Source organism: Thunnus thynnus, chromosome 14 (genome assembly GCF_963924715.1).
Source record: "Thunnus thynnus chromosome 14, fThuThy2.1, whole genome shotgun sequence".
Classification (NCBI taxonomy): domain Eukaryota; kingdom Metazoa; phylum Chordata; class Actinopteri; order Scombriformes; family Scombridae; genus Thunnus; species Thunnus thynnus.
In genome coordinates this window covers 19,833,342-19,853,420 of record NC_089530.1, presented here as the reverse complement: position 1 = coordinate 19,853,420, position 20,079 = coordinate 19,833,342, and the positions used below count along the sequence as shown (strand labels likewise).

At 38.7% G+C, this 20,079-nt stretch overlaps 2 protein-coding genes across 4 annotated transcripts in view; one reads left to right on the top strand and one right to left on the bottom strand.

The window, feature by feature from the left end:
* Positions 1-7,695, bottom strand: part of ccser2a (coiled-coil serine-rich protein 2a) — a 58,903-nt gene extending 51,208 nt beyond the window's left edge. The window contains exon 1 of one of the 2 annotated variants that reach the window (XM_067610466.1): positions 6,851-7,695. The gene's annotated coding sequence lies outside the window, so the exon portion shown is untranslated. The remainder of the gene's footprint in view (positions 1-6,850) is intronic. The other variant, XM_067610463.1, reaches the window with a different exon arrangement.
* A 3,803-nt stretch (positions 7,696-11,498) lies between these two features.
* sparcl2 (SPARC-like 2) lies at positions 11,499-19,791 on the top strand. 2 transcript variants are annotated; one of them, XM_067610462.1, is made up of 9 exons: positions 11,499-12,693; positions 13,187-13,268; positions 14,070-14,142; positions 15,040-15,151; positions 15,409-15,527; positions 15,641-15,795; positions 16,525-16,637; positions 17,796-17,890; positions 18,803-19,791. In XM_067610462.1, exons 2-9 carry the CDS (start codon positions 13,206-13,208, stop codon positions 18,856-18,858), a joined length of 786 nt encoding a protein of 261 aa, XP_067466563.1. In that variant the 5' UTR covers positions 11,499-12,693; positions 13,187-13,205; the 3' UTR covers positions 18,859-19,791. The 2 variants fall into 2 exon arrangements, with proteins under 2 accessions (XP_067466563.1, XP_067466562.1); XM_067610461.1 differs by having other exon boundaries at positions 13,170-13,268.
* The last annotated feature ends 288 nt before the right edge of the window (positions 19,792-20,079 follow it).

Genomic DNA, 20,079 nt, shown 5'->3' with positions numbered 1-20,079 from the left:
TATTTTCAGTGTTATAGCAGCCCAGATGTCCACACTCTTGTCACCATATTCACATTTCTCCTAACACCGCTCCTCTCTCTGCTTTACCGTTGAAGGATTGAGCGTACGTGTGTGTGTGTGAGCGTGTGTGTGCTTCTTGCATAGAGAACATTCTTGTCAGTGTCAGTTAACTCTCCAGTAGGTTATATGACCTTGACTTAAACCACGCTGTGAGAAGACTGCAGTGCGTTTGACAGTCCCATTTAATTCTCACCTTCTGATTGGTCACAAGGGCTAGAAGAAGTGTCGCCAGGCAACAGCGCAGGTGTCGATCACTGTCAGCGAGGTCATTAGAGTCGTTTGTGTAGATGGGAGCCAATGTAAAACAATGTAATCATGTGTTATAGCTAAAATCTTAGCAGGAAGACAGCATGATGGAACTGTCCAATATTTACTGGTATTTTAGCTCTGGTTGGGTCTGCCAGTCTTAAAACAAATAAAGTATGTATGTTTCTTGGCTTGCTAAATATTCAACTTTCTTTACCAATCATTCATTCCTTTAGCTTTCAGCTATTTTATGCTGGACAAGATAGCACAGAACAGTTTGTGTAAGAATACAAGCTAGGCTCACGAGTATTTGTATAAACCAGGTCCAGTGAACCACTATAGTAAGCTGAATGTAGCTGATAGTCACATACACCTTCAAAGTGGGGTGCATTAAAAATTACTGCCTAACGTGGTTTCACTACTCACTGTAAATCATTTGCAGTCATTTATCAAGGAAAAATGCCACCCATAAACTGGTTCCCACTTCCCAAATGTGATGATTTGCAGAGTGTTTTTGTTTGTTTGTATGTTGGTCAGACAAAAAACAATCTGAAGACATCATCTTGACATCTGGGAAGTGCAAAAAGTTATCAGTACTTTAAGAAACCAGACGTTGTAGCCTTAATGTTGTTGATTACAGTATTGACTGAGATCTACAATCATCCACGTCGCCTTGGTTTCAACTAAAAAACTCCTGTGGCAAACATCACAATCTAGCTTTTTCAAGAAACAGTGCCTGCATATGTAACATGACCATGGAGGAACTCCACCCTATCACTGGGCAAGTGGATGTGTGGGATCAATTTACTAAAGCTTCATCTGCAGCACAAGATTTCCAGCAAAACATCAGATAAGCATTACTTGGTAAGCTGAAAATATCTCCAATTTGAAATGTATATCAGCAGCACACAGGAAGTAAGTTATGCTGTTGTGAAAGCATACTTTATGATCTGTTATTAAGCTTGCAGACATCATATTAAAAATAGTCTATATCAAATCTTTAGTGAAAAGAAGTGCTTATTGAGAACAGAATCACTAAATGAAACCTAAAAGCATGACATCATTTTTATGAAGCATAATATTACATTTAACTCAAGTTTCACTTTTTTTAATCATAAAAAGTACAGGCACGTGTATATGATTTTGCACTGCTATTACAGCCCCTTAAATGAAAGATAGATCCTTTGTTAGTCATGTTTAGTCACATGACTAATTTGCACAGAAACTAGGACACTTAGTTACTGTATATGCAGAGTTCATGGCCACTTCAGCTACCGCCTGCCTCCACCCAAGCTTTTCTTTGATACCAGAACAATGACATCACTTTCTGTGCTGTATCAACGGCTTCTCCTCACAGTTCATTTGCTACATCTCCAGCTTATCCACCTCCTGTGCTGTTTACTGGGCATATGATGCAACATGTGCTAACTGTAACGCTTTCCTTATTGCCACACAATGCAAAACACACGGAAATCAACACAGGTGAGAAATATAAATAAACCAAATGTGTTCTATGATTAGGCCCTGAATGTGAAACACACCCTACATAGTATGCTTTTAATAGTTCGTGTTCATAGTGGATGCATCCTTTGTGAATGGACAATACACCGCTATTAGGTCAACTTCCTTTGTGCCCGACTTCCCTCTTTTCCTGTGCCTCCATCCTTTCCAGTCATTCTGTCAGGCTGTCTGTCTTAACTACCGCTTCCCCAGTCTCTACTTTTTCATCAGGCGGCATATTTGTGTACAGTAACTGGAAAATAGTCTCACATGAGGCCAGGGAGAACAAGGCATTCTCACATGAAATCAGGCCACAGTTGGTGGTTAACGTTCATCAAATGCCATGCCTTTGTGTCCAGTTTTTCACAGGGTTTAGAGCTACTGGGTCAACTGATAAAACTAAAGGGAACCTATCCAAAAGAGTGACTCAGACAACAGAAAAATCTCTCACCTCAGGAGCCTTATGAGACTGGACAGCTCAGTTTATCTCGGTGTGCAGGACAGACAGGCACTATAACACAATGACGTCCATTATTTGGTGATGCTAGATGTTGCAGTTGAGTCTGGCATGCAAACACAGTATTTGAATACCACCTTCACGTCTGTACAGCTAATCACACAGAGTGACATTTGAGACAGCATTTGTTTATGCTTTTCAACAGGACATGACTAATGAGTCAAATGTCACTATAAGTCTCTCAACACTTCAGTCATCAGATCCAGAACCTAAACTTTACAGAGGTGACACAACAAAAACCCTGCGTGAAATAATATTATGCACATAGTGAATGATTTCCTGAGAGAAATGGGAGTTTAGGAGTGGCAATGAAATGCCAATGAATCACATATTCAGTATCAAAAAGAGGCAATATGCCAAACAAAACTAGCTCAGTAACATGAGAACAAAAACACTCAGACTCCTTTTATTAACTGATCTTTCCTCTGGACACAAACCATCATGTCTGAGAAAAGCACCTCTTTTGAAAAGATGCATGCAGTTTTTTAAACTTGACTGCACCTACTGAAAAAAGAAAAAAAGCCAGTTTAAACCACACAACCACAGATCGAACACAGCAACTGTCCTCTATGCAGTGAAATACTTCTGAACAGTCTATGAACCCATCCCATATATCAAGGGGGTAAGTTAAAGAGGTACTTGAACCCATCTGATAGGGCTGTCGGGGCACGTCGGATAAAAAAAGGAGGGGAACCACTGACGTAGGTGATTGAGAATGACTCAGCATTGTTTGTGCAGAGATGCTAAAAGCAAACTTTCCTCGAAACACAACACACAGTGTTCCGTACATTAGCTGTTTAATGTCTGACCCCTAATGACATAAAGACAACAGAATATCACATGACTCAAAAGCTTGAAGGATTACTGAACGAGGCTTAAAGGTTTAAAGGAGAGCCCTGGAGTGACCTGGTGTGGTACAAGCTTAGTGCAGTTACATTACCTGATGCTGATGTGAGACACAAAAGAACTGGATGAAGCAGGGGCACAGTCTGTCTGTACGTACAGTCTGTCTGTCACGTAAATAGATATGAGCCACAGTGACAGCTGACATGCAGACACCTGGTGAGCCTATACTGATGCCATATAGACCATATACAGTACTGCCAATAGAAAAATAATGATGGCAACGACAGGAAACAAATGTGTGACTCAAGTGCTAGTCTTCATCTGCTTAATTTAGACATAAATTAATCACTTCTCACATTATTTTCTACTTAAGGGCCCTGCACAACCCCACACAGGTGTTTTCACTTATTGTAGCTAATTAGATATAGCTAATCACATACTGTATTTGTCAGAGCTGGAAGATGTCAACTCAAGCACAGGATGTACACACCCACACAGTCCTGAGAAAAGGGTCTAATTTAATATAAAAAAAAGTGAAGAGACATGTGCAGGTGTACCATGGGTGTGTTTAAATTATGCACATTATTCAACAAAGCTGGTGACTGTGGGTCAGTAGTGGGTTGTAAAATATTTAACACAAACCTTCATTGTATTCAAAGCTATTTAAAACCTCTGTATTTCTTGTAGAGGACTAATAGCACTGTCAAAAAGAAAACATCTTTATATATCACAGTAGTGAAAACACTGGTGTTAAATATGAAATTAATGAGGCTGAATACCAATACTTTCACACTGTCATGGTTTACTGGGACACTTGAAAAGAACGGAGCCATCATTAATGGCATCAGTGACACCTGTGTTTTGGCTGCTATGTCAAGTAAAAAAATCTGCTGTGAAAAAGGCCAATTTTGTTTTAAGTAAAAGATTTCTCACATTTCACTACCTACTCGTTGCATCAAGACAATGAATGCCATCATCGAGCCAATAGTGCCACACACCTGCTGCTACCGCCCTGCAACGTCTGTGTTCACGAAGACACCTGTGTAAACACAATATCTGTGCAACAAAAGAGCAGAGAGGCTTTTGCTCTGACAAATCTCCCAGGCACTCAACCCATTCAATATAATATTATTGCTTTCTGACAGCACAGAATTGAAAACAACAAATAAAAGGCATGGAAATTTCACCACTCTCAGTTAAAATCTTTAATGTCAAAGCACTTTAATGTCACATGTCACCTTTCACATGACAGGGCACGGCTTGTCAGAGTAACAGAAATTAGCCTTTTTTTTCCGTCAACTGACCTCAACCATGCCATCGTTCACTATCTTTCAGTTTCGTTTTTCAACATATTAGTTGTTTATGTCCTATTGTTACTGTAGTATGTATAGGTGAACCTTTTTATATCACTGCCTGTATGGTATAAAACTTTCTACATCTTCAGGGTGCATCTTTGGTCTAACCTTAATGCATGGTAAACAATCAAACACTCCAAACAATCCAACCCAATATGAGCAATCATGCCACAGACACATGAGAATCAGTCAATTCAAGTAAAGTGTGAATTTTGTGACATGCAAAGAGTACTCTTATATATTGGGCCACCATCTTTTTTTATCTTAAGGGTATCTTCTGAACTTTGAAGGGAGCCTGTCAGTTTCTGAACCTGTGCCAACGTATCTGACACTCCACTACACGCTCAGCTATTCCAAGCCCATAAACATCTGTGTTCTTACCGAGGGAACGACAGAACTGATAAGCATGGTTAAGTATAGCTCTAATGATAGGCCAAATACAGAGAGAGAGAGGAGGGCAAGGAGGATCAGAGAAAAGTCAAAGTCAAATCACGTCGCTCGGCTTTAAGTGCTCCACCACAACACGCACATGCAAACCTACACACATGCACAAAACTATAACCACAACGCATTATCCTGAATGACCTCATCTCTGGGCACTGTAATTACACAGCTATTAGACACCTCACTGATTTTTAAACTATAGTCAGTAGGGCGGAACAGTGCAAACACAGACAGAAATAACACGGGAGAGAGCCAGAAAGAGGGAGATGTTTTGTGTCTGTTTTGTTCCAGTTAATTTAGATTAGAAAGAAACAACAATATACACAGTGAATACATCACCGCCAGTGGAAAAGATGACTGCTAACAGCTCATGTCTAACAGTCTGTAAAGAGAGCTACCTTGCTCTCCACTGACTCCCTGAGTTTGTGATTTCTGGCATTGTCATACAAATGACTCATCACTTCTCTGTGCTGTAAAAAGTGGCTTTTAGCACAGTGTGAGCACATTTTAACATCTTATCTGTTGGCCTCAAGGTTGCCTCTGGGATACAACAGTCTCTTGCAATGACTACTATGCATTGCCACTCACAGGCTGGCCGTGACGGGGGTAATGTGTGTAATGTGTATCCTCACGCACAGCCAGATTCCAAAGAACACTGACGCTGATGGTTAGAGCGCACATACAGTATGAAGACAGGCAGACAGGCATAGATATACACAGTCTGGGAAAACCCTCACATAGAGAACTGCAATACGGAGGGTCCTTAGCGGTCAGACGCACAGTGGAGATATTCAGCTGTTGTTGGGGGTAATCAGACTGTAAAAACACCCTCAGCCAAGGTGGCGCTCCAGGACCCATGCCAACAGGTGCTTGAGGAACACACACATGGATTTGCGTGTATGTGTGTGTGTGTGTGTGTGTGTGCAACCCCACCCAAACATCGGATCACCAGAGGAGTGTCCATCTCACATACACTAAAGGCAATCAGTCATGCCTTATCCCAATGTGTGCTGACACATTGATGCCATGGCGCTTTGCACTGTCTGGGCTGTAATAGATCACAGCCTAAAATGGCACACACATACACACACACACACACACACACACACACACAGAGTGTTGAAGACTTGACTGACAGCAACTTCAGCCATGGTATAAAAATATGAATATGTGAGGCTGCACTGCATGGTATAAAAACCCAGGTTAAATTTGAACTCCCGTCTGCTGGAACTTAATGACATGAGTGGAGCATGAAGGCCTGTGAGTCATCTTCAGTTACCCTTTAATCCTGACGTGTGCATGAGGAACACACATCTCACTGGAGTGCCATAAACGAGATTGAGTTCCCTTTAAGTATTAACTATTGAGCCATACAAAGAGAAAGTGAGATATGGCGAGACACTTATCAAACAGCAATACACCAAGATTTACTCGAATATGCACAATTTATATAATGTAGCTAGTTAATCTGTTATATAATAAGTTACTTTTTATATACTTATTACATAAAGGCCTGGTCATCCACATGCATGGTACAGTGACTCTTTCCAGGGCATATTATGACTGTGGGGGGTGATGTTGTGACGTTAGAAAACATGGCCTCTTCTGCCTCACTGGGCAGCACAGAGGAAGACTACTGACAATCTGATCAAAAGCTATTTAGAGGTTGTTTCTCCTCATTATAGATAAGAGTATAATGAAAATATGAAAAAATAATATGAAGCCACAATGTTCTGTACCCACACATAGCCAGATGGAGAGATAAGAAGATCTATTAACATATAAAGGCACTAAAACATTAACTTTCTTTGTTTTCCCATCATTTCAACAATCATAACATGAGTTAAAGAGCCTGATATATATACAGTATGACTGCACTTACCTGAATTATGCTGTTAAAAGCAAACTGAAAGCCTCAACGATGGGTCAGCAGCAAACAATCCACTTGTTTGTATTGTAAATGACAACATGTTGTAAAGTGAGCGGCCAAGTAGTAGTCTTTCACTTCCCGTCAAAAAAAAACAGCCTTTAAACGTGAAGAGCGATATATGAAGTGATGGTTAGTCACTGGACAAGTTTAATGAAAAGCTTCACGCTTGATAAAAAAAAAATAATAATCAAGTCCGTATTTTGTAGCAACCAAATCTAAAAACTACGCTGAGCCATGTGCTGTTAGTTCACTGGAAAAATACACACAGGAAATGTTGGGAATTCCTCGCATTTCCATTAAATATTTCCAGTTAACAACTGCAAGCAGCTGCTGTTACAACTGAGCCTTTAAACGGTGTCAACACCGAGCAACACACCGATCATTACCGAGAACTACCGACTGAACGAGACGGTCCGTAACGCGACACACGAGCGTTGTGAACAAAGTAAATGATGTGAAATCCTCCTTTAAAACAATATCTCGGCTTGGAAATAAACTAACCGCAGCAGGCACAACACGGTCCAGACTGACTTCCCTCTGAGCCGTTTGTCACTCCGACATCCTCCTCTCGCTTCCAGCTGGGCGGAGCGTTGACATGTCAGTCACCTGTTTTCAACGTATACTAATCTCAAAGCGCTCGTTTGTTTACATATGTGTGCTGTTTACGGATGTTGTGTGTATATTTAGCGTTAATTCAATCAGTTGTTTGTTTGTTTTTCGGAGTTTAGCGCCATTTTTTTTTTCAATCTCTCTCCATCTCCGTTCACCGAAGCCTTCCCGCTAGCCGTTGAAGTGACGTCATTCTATAAAGAGCCATTCACGAGCGTGCAGAGTGGAGATAACTCTGTGCACGCGGAGTTTGTAATCACAAAGAACTAATGGAAACTGAATTATTATTTTTTTTTTTAATATGTTTGCCATATAAACAAAATCTGGCCAGTACTATAACAAGTTGGTAATATACAATACAAACAGTACAAATCACGGACTAAGCTATTACAACTTTCTGTGGTTTTACACAAAGCGTAGAAATAAGGAAAACATAAATAAATAAAACGATCAGAGGTCTAATCAGAAATCAATATATGTATGTGTTTTGTAAATATCGGAGGTTTTTATACATTTCAGTGTTTTCTTAAAATGCATTAACTCATTCATGAAGTCTAAGAACAGTGGTCTGACATTAGTAAATCTACATCTGTGGATAAATTGTTTAGCCATATAATAATCAGGCTAATATACATCACTTCCATGTTTTTTATCTTGCATTATAACTCCAAATTTAATATTATATTCTTAATTTAGGCGACTGATACATATTGAATCATTATGACCTTATGTTTAGTGTTGTTGCCAGTACTAGCACTTAGTTGTCAGTAGTAGTAATAGTAGTAGTGGCTGTAGTGATTTCAATGCCACTTTCTAACAAGGCACCCTTTATAAAGGGTATAATTACAGTTTTGGGTCTAAAAATTTTTCACAAATGTTTTACAGCTCAGTTATATAGAAGTTTTTTTATGTCCGATTACAGCAATGAATCAGCATAATGATTAAAACTCTTAAACATCAAATTATAAAAAACTAACTTGTCAAATTACAGTTTTTATAGAGTTTTAATCATTGCACGTGATCAATGGCAGAAAAAGTAGCCAACTCAGATCCTTTACTTCGGTAAGAGTATTAGTACCACAATGTAAAATTACTCCATTACAAGTAAAATACCTGCATTTAAGATCCCACTTAAGTAAAAGTACAGAAATATTATCTGCTAAATTTATTTAAAGTATTGAAGTAAAAGTAGTTGTTTTGCACAAAATCGACCCCTGTGAAAGATGTAGGATCAGTGAGTTACAGGAAAGAAGATAAAACAAAGTTCTGCCAAAGAAAGTTTCATTAATTTTTCAGACTTTTCTCTAAACTCACTTTTTTTGTGTGAAATATTCAAAAGTTTCGCCTATTTCAGCCTCAAACAATTATTTATTTGGTGGAACTGTTAACAGCTCAAACACCTGTAACATGACGAAGAGCCACAACTACACACAGGGCTTACTAGCCAAAAAGTTCGGGAACTACTGGTTAAACCTGTAACAATTTTTAGTATTTTATAAACTCATCACATATTATTTAATTTAAAATTTTAGTCTGAAAAGTAACTACATCTGTAAAAGTACAAAGAAGCATACAATCAAAATACTCAAGTAAAAGTAAAAAAAGAAAAGTAAAAGTACCTACAAATTGTACTTAAGTACTTGAGTAAATGTGCTTTACATTCCACTACTGGATGTGATGATTCATTGCTGTAATCTGACAATAAAAAAGCTTCCATACAGTCAGACAGATGTTCATAAGCAAAACATTCGGGTTGCCTGATGGTGAAAAATCCCTTTTGGTTGGTCAAACTGTTAACAGCTAAAGGGGGTTTTCACAACCTGCATGGCAACTAAAAGCTTTACTTTAATAACTGATCTATAAAGCAATAGTAAATGATTCGTTAACCCTTAATAAAGCTAGTTACAGCTCATTATCTCTCTATAAATGGCACCTAATTAGAAAGTAATACCATAAGTTGTAGCTGCCTATTTAGATTTATGACAGCATGAACTTTGAGATTTATTAGGTAATCATTAGCTGTGTAGATCTACATTTTACCGTTACTATAGCTCAATAGCAGATTGGGCCACAGGTGTATGTAAACTGTGGCCTGTTTATAAGCCTGTATTTCTTTTATATTTTTTTAATGTTTTACTTATTCATATTTCTTGTATTGTGTTTTCTCCTCAATTTAGTATTCAATGTTTCTTCTTCTTCCGCACAAAAAGATTTAGCTCGCTCAGGGAAAAGCATGGCGTCATTAAATATTTTAACGGGGAAGTGAAGCCAAAACTTTTTAATCCAGTGTTAAGTATTCACGAAATTCTGACTTTCCTTCAAAGAGAAAAAACAATAATAGACTGATGATGATGAATTGTTTAAAATAGACTGCATGACTTCACCTGTTATCCCACTGAAACTAAACCAGCCATACAGTGAAACTGTCATTGACTATTACAACCACTAGGTAGCAGCCTTTTCCTTATTAGTGTGATTGCTGCAAGCAATTGAAAATTTGACATCTATCTCCTACTGCACCATTTGGTGTAGAAACTTTGTTCATATGTCAAAACGTGTCTTCTTCTTACTTACTTCTTCTTCCTACTTTTCCTGTCGTTACTTTCACTACCCTGTAACTTATTCACCTTTTTTCAGCTTTTTTTTGAATGGATTCCTATTGGAAGACCTTTCTTCAAACATTCATCTTTTTGTCAGCTTCTTACTTCGTTATATTTTGTGTTACAGTCATTGTTTAAACTTTGTAAGCATCTAGAGACGTTCAGCTCTTCAGCTTTAAATCAGCTTTTTATTGTCTTTTCAACTTTTTTTTACGTTTTCAGCTTTTTTTTGTCTTCTTCAAACTTTATATTAGTGTGTATTGCATCAGTGATGTCAGTCACTATAACTTCAGCTTTCATCTTTCTTCAGATTTTCCTTTCATCTTTCTTTCCTTTCTCTTTCAACTTTCAGCTGTCATAAACATTTTTTTTTATGTCAAAACGTAATTCTTTTGCATTAGGGAGCACTAGGAAACACTTCCCTTGAACGCAGCCCTGTCATCTGTTTGTCAGCCCCTCCCTTCCAATCAATCAGACTCATATTAAAGACACCTGTTAGCTTTGTGCCTTCATCATGGTCATGAAATAATGATATTGTAATCTTGAGAAAACAACCTTATTATGTTGGGATAACAAAATATATTTTGTCATAAGAAAACTGTCTTCACCAATATCCATCCAGTGCCCAAAAATTAAATTAATTTATTCTTGTCCATGGCCTCCACATTTTTATAGTTTATTAATCATTTTAATTCTAATTGATTTTAATTAAATGAACCATGATTCTTGTTAATGACATGTAAGCACACACAAGGATGATCATACATCAGACACAATATCAGTGCAAAGGACACATACACTGCACCATACCATAAAGGACTGACAATGTTAGACCTGCTTAGTGTGTGAATGTAGGAATAGAGTGGATGTTTGTGTTTATGTGTACATTTGTATTACAGCGCAAGTTAGTGAAATCATTGACAACCTTACTGTCCTCAAGCAGAGGAGATGGCAGGGCCAGAGGGGAAAAAAACGTGTACATCTTATGCTTTTATTGAAAGCACACGGTGGAAAGAAAGAATGAGAAATGGGGCTCTACATACCACACGGCAGGTGGACATGCACAGGGGAGATGTATTGGATTCAGCTGACTATAATTACTGTATGTCTAAGGAGAGAGAAACTGGTCACAAAACTAAATTCTCCAGGAATTACCCTGAGCCTATAGGCCCAAAAACTCTCTCCCTTTTAACTGTTAGTACATTCAAACATTCATTCACAGTTCAAAACTGTTTCAGTCTCACACATGGACACACACATGCACGCACACGCACACGCACACACACACACACACACACACACACACTAAAATAATAAATAGAAAGACACACTACATACTGGCATGCACAAACATGTGCATCAGAGTCAGATGGTTATCTATGTGATCAACATTAAAACAATTGAAACCATGATGAAGATAGATATGCACGTTACTCACTTGCTGCAGACTGTTATACCAGTGACTTTTATACAGGCTCTCTGATTAACCCCTGCTAATGGTCAGCTTTCCCTGTTAGACTGCAAATTCTGGGTTCGATACCGGCTCATGACAGCGCTCCTCATAACATTGCTCCTATGAACAAAGGTGCTTTATATATTTATCATGTATCATCATTCAATACAACTTCAGGGCCCTTTAATATTATAAGAATGTCAGAGCTGCAGCCCTTATTTTTTATGCAATTAAAAGTCTAAATACGAAAATCAGGTTTTGCTAATTGTATTTTAGCTCAGTGCATGGTGTTGCTGTCTTATTAACATGCGGTCATAGGTTCAATCCCACCTGCAGGTAATGTTAGTCTTGGAAGAATCTAAATACTGTTCAGCTTCCAGCAATGCAGTGCAATTAATTTCAGCTTTCAGCATTCACAACCAATTTCTTCAGAGATTGCTCTCTCTAGTTTTCGCCTGTAGCTCTCCAATTTCACATTTCATATTTGTAGAGGTGTCCCTCCCCTAAACAAATCCACTCTCTTTCTCATTATTTTAACTTGTGTGTGTGTGTTTGTTTGTATGCCTGTGTCTGAATTACAAAGTGAGTTAATGTGAGAAAGATAGGGCGGAGAGATTATGACTGTAAGAGTTAGAAAAAGTGTGACCATGTGTTCTCCCTCGCTTGTAAATCTTTCTGTGGACAAATGCCAACTTCAATGAGAACCACTCCGCTTCCCAAAAAACTCTCTCTCTCTCTCTTTTACTCTTTCTCTCAGTAAATACAACTCCCCTGTACTTTTTTCCCCATTTTCTATCTCAGCAACAGTCACCTGGACAGCATTTTAAGCTAACACTGACTTAACATACCTGTGCACTCGGCTGCAATCAACAGGGAACTAATGTGAAGAGAAGAAAGTCAGATGGACAGGGAAAGGTAGAGAGAGCAGAGAGGAGGGGTTGGACAAGGCAAGAATGTAAAAATAGATGGCTCAAATGAAAGGAAACAGTAAAGACACCTGAAGAGGGCTGTAAGAAGAAGACACCCTCACAGGAGCCAGTGAGACGAAGAGTAAAAGATATCTGGCAACAAGGAGAAGAAGGAGAGCACTAACAAGGGAATAATAAGGGAATAAAGGAGCGACAGGGGCCTTGGTAAGTTTTTTTTTCAGTGAAAATGACTTATTAGACTGTAATAACTTCCTCAATTGAGAGCTGAATGTCCTCTCCGTGTAATCCAACTCCCTGTTTCCTCTGTGATGGAAACTGATTGTTTTCTTGAGACTCAATGAGCTGCATTGTTTCCCGCTACATTATTGTAATGACTGGAAATAGAGTAATAGTCAGTAAATGACACCAAAGAAGAAAGAGGAAAAATAAGAAAAATGCATCTATTAATGGATCTGGGTAAACTGATACTGATAGACCAACAGCACAATTTGATTTTCAGATTTTAACTAAAAATGTAATTGATATCAAGAAATGTAAAGGCAGAGTGATGCTGCTGCTGGAAATAAGTGCAAATATGTATGATTTTTTTTTTCAGTCTATACAGTATGTCCTGCAGAGTTAGTCAGCAACAGCTATGTTTGCAAGGTCAGATTCATTTTTTCAGTGTTTTCCCTTTGCAGGAAATTTTCTCTTGTAGCCAACTGGATTACTTAGCCATGAACCCAAGCTTGACCTTTGTCTTGTTTCTGCTGCTGAGTCTTCACACTTGCACAGCCATGGTGAGTCTAATTTTATCTATGGCTCACAGGGTTGAAGGGTTTATAGTAGTAGTAGTAGTAGTATAGTATAAATATAGATTATATTCCTGGATATACTCATATGTGAGAATGATAAAATGGAATATTAGTTACAACTACAAACAAGTTGGGCACAAACCCTGATACAAATAATCATAACAATCATATTTATGTTTTGTGACCTAATTATAAGTCATAACCCGGGTTGCAACTAGAAAACAAACATTGTGTGAATAATATGACATGGTTGTATTATAGATATTTTATAGGATATTAGAATAAAATTCACACAATCTCTCCTCACCTGTGTGCTGTTATGGTGATCAGGATTGCTTTGCAACAGGTGTTAAAGTATTTTGGGTCAGCATTGCACCTGTTTCTCATCTGATCTGGGAGGACTTTTGGAGCAGATGTGGACCTGGCGCCGACTACAAAGTTTCTAGAAGTATTACTGTAGCGGGACGTGGATGTAGAACGCACACCATCTTTATTGTGGTTTCATGCAATGCTTCCTATTATTTACAGGACGCTGACCTTGAGAAGTTAATACTTTTTGGTGATTTAGATTAAAAGTTCATGATGACTCTCTTCGCCTGTGAGGTATACACTGATGAAAACAGAGATTGTTGTCATGGTTCCTGTTTTAAAGTTTAAGACGATGGGTATACAGTGAAAGAAAAGTTTATACCTGTGCTTAGTGTTTGCCTCCATAATGACAAAGCATATAATCCTGTGATGCGTGATCCTGCGTTTCGTGTGTGTGTGTCTGTATTGGTGGATCAGAGAGGTAGAGCTCAGCACAGACAGAGACGAGCTGAGGAGAGCCTGAGACCATATATTGGCAGAGTAAAGCCAGGTAAGACTTTTAAATACTGCCAAGAAAGGCCGTTGTCTGACTCCATGCCAGTTATACTGTATCACTTACAGACGCTTATTGGCTCATCTTCCAAACTCAAAGAAAAATTACCACTTTGAGCTTTTATATTAGATCTAGTGATGAAAAATATATTTAAAATTGTTTACGTAGCTGGTTAACAAATGAGTGACATCCAAAATTGGCATAGGCAGTTCTGAGTCAGGAAAATAGTTTAAAACGAAGTAATGGAGACTTTACATTGTTCATTCAAAACCTACTGTTGTTAGATACTAACAATAAAAAGTACAAATAATTTGAATTAACATGTATAATGAAAAGATTGTGCACACAATGATATAGATGGTGATGATGAATTTGCAATAAAAAGAACGATTTAGAATATGTGACTAAATAATAAATCCATTTTATAGTTTAGAGAGAGAGAAAACTTGTCCATAATGCTAATGCTTCTGTGCTAAGGATGTGATCAGTAATGTGTAAAAAAACAAACAACATAGATCTACAGTATCATGCAGTGCAGTCTTTCCTTTTTGGGTCACATGGTATGGTATTTTGAACCAAAAATTGAATGTATAGCAATGATTCAAATGAGATGGTTGTCAAATCATTCATTTTCCTGCCATCATTCATCTCTTTTCCTTTTCTTCCTCCAACTCACTTTTTTTCATCCATCACTTTATGACATTTCATTATCTTAAATAAACCCTTATGAGACATTTCATCTGATGTTCCCATCCCAAATACCTTAAATTTGAAGGGCTACTGAAATGAATATAAGGTTATAAGAAGAGGCCTTTAATCAGTGAACAAACATTTAAGTAAACTAGAAAACAGTAAAAATATACAGCAAAACAGTGGGTTTTTTCCATGTTTCAGAACAGCTTTGCAAGCTCCTGAAGTGTCACAGTCCAGTAGGATCTTGGTGCCAAGTGGTTCAGGAAAATGGAGTCCTCATCCCAAAGTGTGTTTGTCCTCAGTCTTGTCCAAGGTAAAAGACGGCACATCATTTCAACTAACCGACAGTCCTTTTAGGAGTCTGATTTGATTCTGTTTTATACCAGTAAATGTACCTTTAATTATATAGTAACAATACATATTTTATATTTATACAAGTGTCATTTGCTATCCTTGGATTAAAAATGCTTCAAGATCACAAAATATAATCATAAATAATTCAGCTGTGCATGTTAGTGTGATCCATCCTCTCATGCAATTTTTCATTTTGGCACTGGCTCATGCAATCAGGCAGAGGGCGCCAGTGTGCAGTGTTCTGGGAAAGACCTATGGGAATGAATGTTTTCTGCATAAAGAAGCCTGCAGAAAGAGACGCCACACTGGACTGGCTCACACAGGACCCTGTCTGGGTAAACACACACACACACACACAGCATTAGATTAATTAGTTATTAGATATTAAACACATTTTCCGCTGTGTACTGCAGCCTTCCCAATTAGCCATGTTATTCCTCTTGGTCAGTCCCCAAGGCTAAATGCACTGGGGAGGAGTTAGGCCAGTTTCCATACCGTCTCCTGGACTGGTTTCTGCTCCTGAGTCGAATGGGAGAGTCCTACGCACCTGCTGCCCCAACCCAGAGCTGCCTCAGCCACGCCCAGAGGACACAACTCGCACAGGTAGATGAAACGTCACTCTTGGTGCAAAGGGAAACTGAGCTGAAATCTGAGGAGAAAATCAGACACCAAACGTCTGCGTCCAAGGAGATAAGATGATTGTAAAGTAGTACACATGATTTATGATCTATGATGACCTCAGCTAATGATGATGCAAATAAAATCAATATCCAACACAAATGCAACAGCAATGAGACTATAGCCCGGAAGAAAAATATACCAAGGGATCACTTTAACTCCCAGTGTAACTTAATACCGAACATAAACATGTTTTTGACACCGGGCACCATCATCGTGCTACTATGCAAACTGGATTGTCTAGCAAAAAATCGATGTTAACAACCTACTGTAAGTGGCAAGTTTTTGTGTAGCTTGTGGTGTGGCCGTCCACAGAATGGGCTCTCAAGAACACCACGTATAAATAGGATTTGGTCAATAATCACTAAATTATTCAATAAGAGGATGAATGGAGTCGTAACTTAAGATCCTCCCGCCAGCCACCTTGACCTCCTGGCCTCAAATGAATTAAACGAAAGCTCATGCGTTCCTTTGATGATATGAAAAATGATTTTGAAAGTAGTTATTTTTATGGTACTTCACACATTTCCAATACCCATCTACATTCTTCCTAGATTAAGCATGTTTTATTAACTCTAACATGAATGAAAATGGACAATTAACAACTCCTTGTTTCCCATTATTACTTTCTCCCCTCTCTCTCTCTGTTTTTAGAAAAGGTTTGCCTTACTGGACAAGAACAAAGATGGGAAGTTGAGCCGCAGGGACTTGAAGAAGCTGCATTACAAGAGGATGCCTCTGGAGCACTGTGCTACACAATTTTTTCAGTCAGTCCCACAAAAGAGTCACCTCCAGCAGCTAATGCTACAGGGCTGTTTCCAGGATTTTAACTCTGGGATAAAACAAGCAAATTATCTCATGATTGGTTGACTCAAATTTTAATTACTTCACTACTGTCATGTATTTTCTGGAAAGTTAGAAGCACATCGCGTCGTAGCCTTCACACAGCCTTCATGAATATAAACATATCCCTCTAATCCTTAATTAACACTCGATTTAAAGTCATTTTTTGTGTTGCGTGGGAGGTAAAAAAGCTATGATAACATGGCCTGTTTGATAAGTAAATGAAATCCTATTCACCATAAGGTGACTGAGTGTTTGGTTTGGTAAGGACAGTGTTGCTCATAATGTCCATATCACCATGACATGACAGGTTCCCAATGAGTACCTTCTGTCTCTTGCAATATGTTCTTTTTTTTTTTAGCTAATTACTGAAACACCAAGGGTTAAAAATGTCACACCGTGATGCATATCGCCCCCGCTCTGTGACCAAGTTGCACCTCCCACCATGCTGTTCTCTCTGCACGCCATCCATCCATTCATCCACCATGCCAGTCCCCGCTTCCTGTGTCCTCCTCCCCTCCGATTTCATGACCCCACCATCTCGCCATCATCTTACTCCTCCTCCATGTTGAAGCACTTCCTCTCCTCTTCTGTGCTTCCTACTTTCCTTTCCTCTTTTCTACAAATAGACTCATCTTCAACCTCCTTCTCTGTCGATCTCACCGTCATTTTCGTTCTTCTTTCATCCGTCCATCTCCTCCCCGTTCTCTAACATCCCTTCTCCCACCCAACCCCCCTATTCCTCTGCCAGTCTGCAGTGACAGGTTTTGTGGCTGTGTCAATGTCAAACCATTCCCAGCAATGATAATGTTTATTACCCACTGTGTCTCCCGCTGCCCATGGATTAACACAAATTGAAGGAGTACCCTTCAGAGATAACACCGCAGGGTGAACTGAAAGACAATGGCTGTTGAAGAGCCCCATTGCAGTTGTTTCCATACATATAGATACGTCATTATATGATGCCTGTGTGTATCAATACAAATCTGTCATTTAATGTGACAAGAGCATGAGCTTACAGTACTTAAGTATGAAAAATGACCATGTGTTTGACCATGCTGTGTAATGTGCTGTGTTTGCAGGTCATGTGACCGCAACAGGAACAGGAAAGTGACCCTGAGAGAGTGGACGACCTGTCTCGTGGATCGCTCCGAGGCCTGGTTCTACCATTTCATGTGTTAGTCATATCTTTTGCCCAATGTTGCTTTAATTCATCATGATCACAGACAGATGTTGATAAAGCTCATAAAACATTTAAAGCCCCTTTGCTGTAATCGAAAGCTCAGATAAAAATAGACTACTGTATTTTGTGTAGTTGAAGAAGAGCAAAGATTCTACCTTAAAAGGATATTTCCATAATCACTCCATGCCGTGAAATATAGATTCTCTCTCTCTTTAGGAAAATAATTTTCTGGGTGATGATTCGGGCACTGATTCATTAAAGGGGAACTTTAGTATTGCACTTCCATAAAGCTGATGGACTTGCAAGATTTTAAGAAGAAGAAGCAGAGGACAAAATTATTCTGACTTTTACTGACTAAATTTAATAACCCTTATGACATCTCAGACTTTAGAAAATTCCTTCCAGAGGACGTACCTCAGTTTGCACATGAATAATGATGCTCTTCATCATGATTAAAATGATATTCATGTGAAAAATCAAAGGAGTTGCTCTTAAATATTATATTTTCCACTAACTAAAGACTATTACCCACAAGACACATTTCAATCCTATATTTTTCAAAGATTCTGTTAAAAACAAGCTTTTTTCCCAGGAAGATAAAGCCAATTGTCTACAGTACTTTCCTTTTGTCTGCAGGGTTGCAGGCAGGGTCACAGTCATAACCCCCCACCAAGTAAACAGAAACTCAAATAACTGTGAACCTTCTTTTTATTTTACCAATAATTACTGTAGTACCAGATTACAACGTTATTTCAAGAGACATAAACAAGATTCTGTTAGAGAAATACTGAATCCTTTATTTATGTTCATCTAAAAGTTGTTTAGCTCTGAAACTACTGCAATCAGCCTTAAAAATACACAGGCAATTCCAAACCGAGATCATTTGTTTTTTGTTTTTATCTGCAGCAATGCGAATGGGATCCCGCAAGCTGTGTCCTACAATCAAAGAGAACTACCTTTGAGATGAAAAATGGTTATTGACTCCTGCTTCTCTTTTGTACTGTAAAGAACTCTCTGAAGACAATCTACCACCACCATCATCACAGTTATTCACAGGATGCCATCTCTACACACTGCTCACTCATCTGTTTTACTCAGTATTGCAGCTGGTAATATATTAGTGATTTATCACATCATCAAATATGAAAGTCTGCAGTTTGTCTGTGCACTCGTGTGTGCACAAATAAATGTCTGGCCAGTATTGTTAATTACAGTTGCTGACATTTGTACATTTGTGTTGTAAAAGAGCAGAGACAGTTGGTAAAATGTTAAATACAAAATGACATGGCATGCTTGAATAACCAATTAAAAAGGAGGATGAAAGTGGCATAGTCAGACAGCTTAATGTACAGAGAATGATAAACTAGATGGGAAATAAAGATCAGGAGAAAAGGAACGCTTAGTGTGAGATGACGTGACTGGAGAAGAGACAAAGAGATAATAAAAGGGGGTGAAGGGGAGAATTAGATGAAAGTGTCATAATGTACTGGAGGAGAGTGAGGGGGGAGGCAAAGTGACTGAAAGAAGAAGAGAGAAGTACAAAGTGTGTTTGTGAAAGATGGGAAGAGGTAATGCACTGTAAATGGGAGTTGAGAGTAATGGAGTAATGCATAAAAAATGGATCAGAAATGAGGGAAAGACTGAGAACGGAGAGTGAGAGGGGGGAAGGGTTAGCTTAGAAAGTGGGAGGAAGTAAGGAGAAAGGAAATGCAGGAAAAAAGGTTTCGATGCTCCAAAACATTTCTTTTACAGACCGCTCTGTAAATAGCATCCCGGAGCATGATGCAGAATATCTGGAACACTTGACCTCTGTCAAGGTCAGAAAACTTGTATAATGCATGCTTGCTGACTTTTTGTCTGTATGTACCATCCACAATACATGCTGCTCTAAAAACTCTTGTTGCATCTTGTTTGTTTGCCTCTGTTTTGTGCACGAATGTGTGTTTGGTTGTGCTTGTGTTGGTGTGCCAAGATCAATAGGAGGATGTGTGTGGCCTGGGGTGGGTTCTTTGGTATGACTGGTTTCTCTGGACTAATTAGCCTTCAAATTAACCATGCCTGAAGGATGAGGGGTGGGGGAAGACAAAAAGACATTGGATGGAAGATGAAGAAAAGGAGAGAGATTTCAGTATTCAATATGAGATGCAGATTCACTGCAGACGTGAGGCAAACAAGGACTGAGG

Bases quoted from the DNA above. Each gene is read 5' to 3' on its own strand.
- sparcl2 (XM_067610462.1), top strand. From the start codon at position 13,206: ATGAACCCAAGCTTGACCTTTGTCTTGTTTCTGCTGCTGAGTCTTCAC. The intron at 15,152-15,408 runs GTAAAAGACGGC...TCATGCAATCAG, and splicing joins TGTCCTCAGTCTTGTCCAAG to GCAGAGGGCGCCAGTGTGCA. The intron at 17,891-18,802 runs GTTAGTCATATC...TTTTATCTGCAG, and splicing joins CTGGTTCTACCATTTCATGT to CAATGCGAATGGGATCCCGC.